The sequence below is a fragment of the Chrysochloris asiatica genome, unplaced genomic scaffold (genome assembly GCF_000296735.1).
Source record: "Chrysochloris asiatica unplaced genomic scaffold, ChrAsi1.0 scaffold00393, whole genome shotgun sequence".
Lineage (NCBI taxonomy): Eukaryota > Metazoa > Chordata > Mammalia > Afrosoricida > Chrysochloridae > Chrysochloris > Chrysochloris asiatica.
The window spans coordinates 580,605-585,557 of record NW_006408911.1 but is presented as its reverse complement, the minus strand read 5'-3'; the positions used below and the strand labels follow the sequence as shown (position 1 = coordinate 585,557).

The following is a 4,953-nucleotide window of genomic DNA, read 5'->3' as shown; positions in this document are numbered from 1 at the left end:
TAATTATAAATATTTTATCACATATATAAATGATAAAGAGTATAAATGATAAAGCTCAATAAAGGTTTATCAATAATATCAAGTAAAATCTTTCACAAAGCAGCTTTGCGTCAATAGCATGTTGAATGTAACTGAACCCTGGTAGGAAACATAACTGATTTTGAAACACAGTCATATTCAGAAACCTAAAGGAAAATCAGTCCAGGATGGTGATTCTTATTTCGTGCAGAATAGAGCAGAAAAATAAAAGGTTTTCATATACATGTATGCTTGTTATTCCCCTGGCTTTGCTGTCCTTTAAAACTCACTAATAAATATCTTCTATATGACTCACATGAATTCTTTAGTAAAGAATTCAGGGGCTTGTCTTTTACTTTAATTTTTCTTTTCTTTTAAATCAAAAACTAACTGGAAAATGTATGAAAAAAAGTAATTGAGAAAATGTACCCTCATTCAAAACTTCATGCACACATCAGAAATATCCCACTACAAAAAAAAAAAGCTTATTTCAATTAAGGAAAATTAGAGAATAGAACCAAAATTAAATTTAAAATTCTTTCCTTAATAAATACATAGGCAAAACTGGCATTTGTCCCAAACTAACTATAAGCCTTAAAAAAAGCACTGGAAAATCACAAACATGAAATTAGACAAGACTTCATACAGCGAATTTGCATTGCCAGCTTAGGGTTAGACGGCCATACTTGTGATGCCTTCTAAATATGTACCCCTAGTAAGTGTCTCCAAAGGATAGTCTGGCATTTGAGTAACATTTGGAATCAAATATCTGCATGCTTGAAAGGCTTACAAATGTTAGTAGTTGAAAACAGATGCATACAAACATTATTTGAACTGCAGAGCTTGTAAAGAGAGTTAAGAAAAGAAATAATGCAGATTAAAATAAAACAAAACAAAAAAAAAACCTTGGAGCTCCAAAAAGAGTGAAGCTGGTCCCGAAGTGCTGGCTTGACTGTCTGAAAATTTATAAAAACAAAATCTACTGATTGAACAGCTTTTCATGTGGCAGAAATACACACATCAACATAAATAACCATGTTAATAAAATGCTTCAAGTCCTTATAAAATTTTCAAAAGACTTCAAATTATTACCTTTAAACTTGGCGTTTGGGTCTGATCCACTGTAAATCTCATCAGAATATTGAACTGAAGATCATTAGGAAAAGACTCTCTAAAAGAAGGAATCAAAACAGAAGATTAGCCAGCAAGCAAGACTTTAGCAAACTCAGCAGCAGAAGCCTACACTTAATGCTGAAACATAATGCCATGGAAAAAGCATATGCTCAATTTAGTCTATTTGATCTAATACACAAGAAAAGCTATCCCCAGAAGTATATAAACAGTTGAGTTTATACCCAGCATAGAGTCTTGGTGTAGCACTATAGGACAAGCACTGACCTGCTAAGCACAAGGTTGGCAATTCAAACCCACCAATTGCTCCTTGGAAACCCTATCCAGAGTCTCTGAGTCGGAATTAACTCAACAGCACTTAACAAAATTGTATTAAAAAGAAATGTTAAAGTAAATAAGTCTATCTTGCCTCAACTATAGAAAAATAAATTCAATAAGTTCAAATTTTTCACAGATGTTGCCAACTCCTAAAATTTGCATTTTAGACTCATTTCAATGAATTAAGTGGACAGATTAAATAAGTCACATCAGCAATATAGAGAAGAAAGTAAAAACATACTACTGGTTCAAAACTCTTTTGAAAAATAGTTGAATATTTATATGAACAAAACCTTTTTACATGTAGTAAATGTTTTCTTTTACATATGACTGAATAAAATCTTCAAATCTAGTTTGCAAAATATTTTAATGAAAATAAAATACAAACTTGAATTACTCAAACATTAAAACTTTTAGACAGAAATTCAGTGTTTTATCAATAGACCAATGTTGCATTAAATGTATCATGTGAATGGACATTTTAAATAGAATTCATGCAGTTCAAACTGTTTTAAGCAACTAAGAAATCTCTACTATTAACCAAACTAGGAATACACCCAAACCTACTGCCAATGAGTTTATTCTGACTCTATACAGGCTTTCTAAGACTATAAAGCCCTACCAGAGCACACAACCTTGTCTTTCTCCCAATGAGCTGCTGATGGATTTGAACTGCCTACCTTGTAGTTAGCAGTCCAGTGCTTATCCTACAGTGCCTATTTAACATGGTAGTGGTGGTGGTTATGTGCCGTGGAGTTGAACTGCCGACCTTATAGTTCGCAGCCTGATTCGTAACCACTACGCTACCAGAGTAGGAACTAATTATTCCTGGTTACTATCAGGTAAACTTAAAACAGATGAAGGAAAACATTACCTTGTAACATCAAGGGCTTTCTGAACTTTTGCCTGAACAGATCCAAGCAAATCAGCACCCATTTTTTTCAGTAGCTGTGTCAGCAATACAAACAACCAATCCTGAAGATCATCTTTGTGGACTTGGATGAAGTCCACCAGAGTCTCCAAAAACAAGCTGAACACCTACAGTTAATAAAAAGGGAGAGGACATGGCAAAAGGGGAGGGGAAGAGAAAAAGGAGGAAATATTGACCTTTATGTTCAATTCAAAAGTGACATAGAAAGGAATATAAGAATCTGAGGCACAGTGATTGGCAGCCAAGCGGGAAAATAATCTCTGCTTTTCTTTGGACTCTGTGATACAAGAGTACAATGAACTGTAATCCAACTTCTGCAGAAGTTCAACAATTAGCTATTCCATGCAGCATCACTTGGTAAAGAAACTGGCCATAATGGCTGGCACACCTAATGTTGTCAATGATGTCACAGCTTAAACTAGTTAAACATGACTCCCATTTTCCCTGAAAATTTAGATACAGGAATCATCTATAGTTTCATTAGGCCTCAGTTTTGGGGGAAGAGTGTAACTGAGAAAATCAGGGGATGGCTATAAAATTATATGACATATAAAATTTGTATGACATAATGTGGTGTTACCACAGAATTTTTGGTATGAGATACATTATTTGCTAAAACTGCCCCCAAAGTAATCTTAAACAAGTTGGGATAACAATATCTAAAATGAAATAAATTCAGGGTAAAGGTTCACACATGTCAATTTTAATTATTTTATAAAAAACAGTTCTAGATGACATGCTATTTGTCTCCATTCTACCGTGGTCTTTATACTTGGCTCTCATATGCAAAAGTCATGGTTATATTACTATTACTATTTTAAACAACTGCAAAATCTAGAAAATGTTTTTTACGTAAGTATCTTCCAGTGAAATCAATTTATAATTCCATATATCTCCCACCTATACTTTAGTGGAAGAGAATTACAATATTTTGAGCTTTTACAATTGAGGCAGCTTTTTCTTAAGCTTTCTTATTTCTTAGGTGTGCCAGTCATCAAATATAGAACAGAAGAACATAATCAAATTAGATTAATTAGTAGATTAAAAAAGCACATCTCCAAACAGAATGACAGTTTGCATAACTGCGAATAGCGTTTCGTGGATTGCCAAGGGTCCAACACTGCATGAACTCTTCAGGAGAGAAAACAGAGAAAAAGGGTTAATTTCACAGTCATGCAGTAAAGTTAGGTTTCCAACAAATATTGAACCAACTTACTCTCTATTGAGAGTTCCAACACAGGGGACAGCATGCAAAAAGAAAAAAAGAAAAAAAAAGAAAAACACACAAATTAGTCGCCATCAATGCAAAGTTCCTGTGTGGAAGAAAAACACTTAGAAAATAAAGGTGACAGATGTTTTTCAAAGTTTTATGATAAACTCAAAATATTTTTTAAAACAAGAATTAAATGAATATTATGGGAGAAAAGCATGAGGTTTTCCTATCTTTTCCCTTCACCTCCTTGCCAAAAAAATTAGACAAACAAAAATTGTAACTGTTTATAACAAAACTTTCAATCTTCCCCAAATATGAGTTAGGGTGTCTACCTGTACTGAGGATTATTGGCCATTCGTTAGTAGACCAAGTCTGACCTTTGAACTAGCGCATGCAACTATGCTATAGACTGAATTCCAACCTTAGCTGTCCAGAGCTCAAGAACCTTACTTCAAAAGGTTGGTACAAAAACTATAAAATGCCAGCTCGAAGCATCACTGAAGGCTCCTTTAGTGTTTCCAGAATTACACGGGATATAGTCTGCATCTGACAGTTCCTATTATTTGACGTTAAAAGTGGGTCAATAACTAAAAGCTCAGAGTCAAAAAATGAAAATGTTCTGAACTTATTTTAATTACTTAAATTAAAAAAAATGAAAACTTATATAGTGTTTGATATGTATATATGTTTGTAGAGTTTTACTCATTTAATTCTCATCACAATCTTATGAGACTGTGGTAGTGGTGGTTACGTGCCGTAGGTATGACTATTAATTCTGTTTTACAAATTAGGAAACCAAGGCATACACTGCTAGTAAGTGTGAAACCTGGGATTTGTTCCCAAACAATTCAAGTCCAGTAATCATATCAGTTGAGTTGCAGTATGGTGCTGTTGGATAAGCACTATACTTCAAGGTCAATGTGAACTGCAAGGCCAGCGGTTCAAATTCACCAGCTACTCCTTGGAAATCCTATGTAGGAGGGGCAGGGAACACCTGGTCCATGGGCCCACAAGAATGTTTAGTCTGGCCCTGCCAAGGTAACCACAATTCCAGCCATCACACTGTTGATGTTAGGTGCCACGGAGTTGGTTCCAACTCATAGTGACCCTATATAGGGGTTGCAAGGAGCGGCTAGTGAGCTTCAATTATCAACCTTATGGTTCAAACCGACCTTATGGTTGAGTGCTTATCCTACAGCACCACACCAGGGCTCCAGTCATCACATTAGGGGTGATGCAATTGTTTGAACAAATATAGCAGGCTGGTTTTTAAGGTGACAATTTTTATGGCCCCCGAACAATGTTATAAATACCCAAATGACACTTGGCAAAAAAAAAAAAA

At 34.8% G+C, this 4,953-nt stretch overlaps 1 protein-coding gene across 1 annotated transcript in view; it reads right to left on the bottom strand.

The window, feature by feature from the left end:
• The window catches only part of CLASP2 (cytoplasmic linker associated protein 2), a 251,562-nt gene that overhangs the window by 62,369 nt on the left and 184,240 nt on the right, over positions 1-4,953 (bottom strand). The window contains exons 29-31 of the mRNA XM_006876589.1: positions 3,615-3,617; positions 2,342-2,505; positions 1,111-1,189 (exon numbers count right to left, since the gene is read on the bottom strand). Coding sequence (XP_006876651.1) covers positions 1,111-1,189; positions 2,342-2,505; positions 3,615-3,617 — 246 coding nt within the window. The remainder of the gene's footprint in view (positions 1-1,110; positions 1,190-2,341; positions 2,506-3,614; positions 3,618-4,953) is intronic.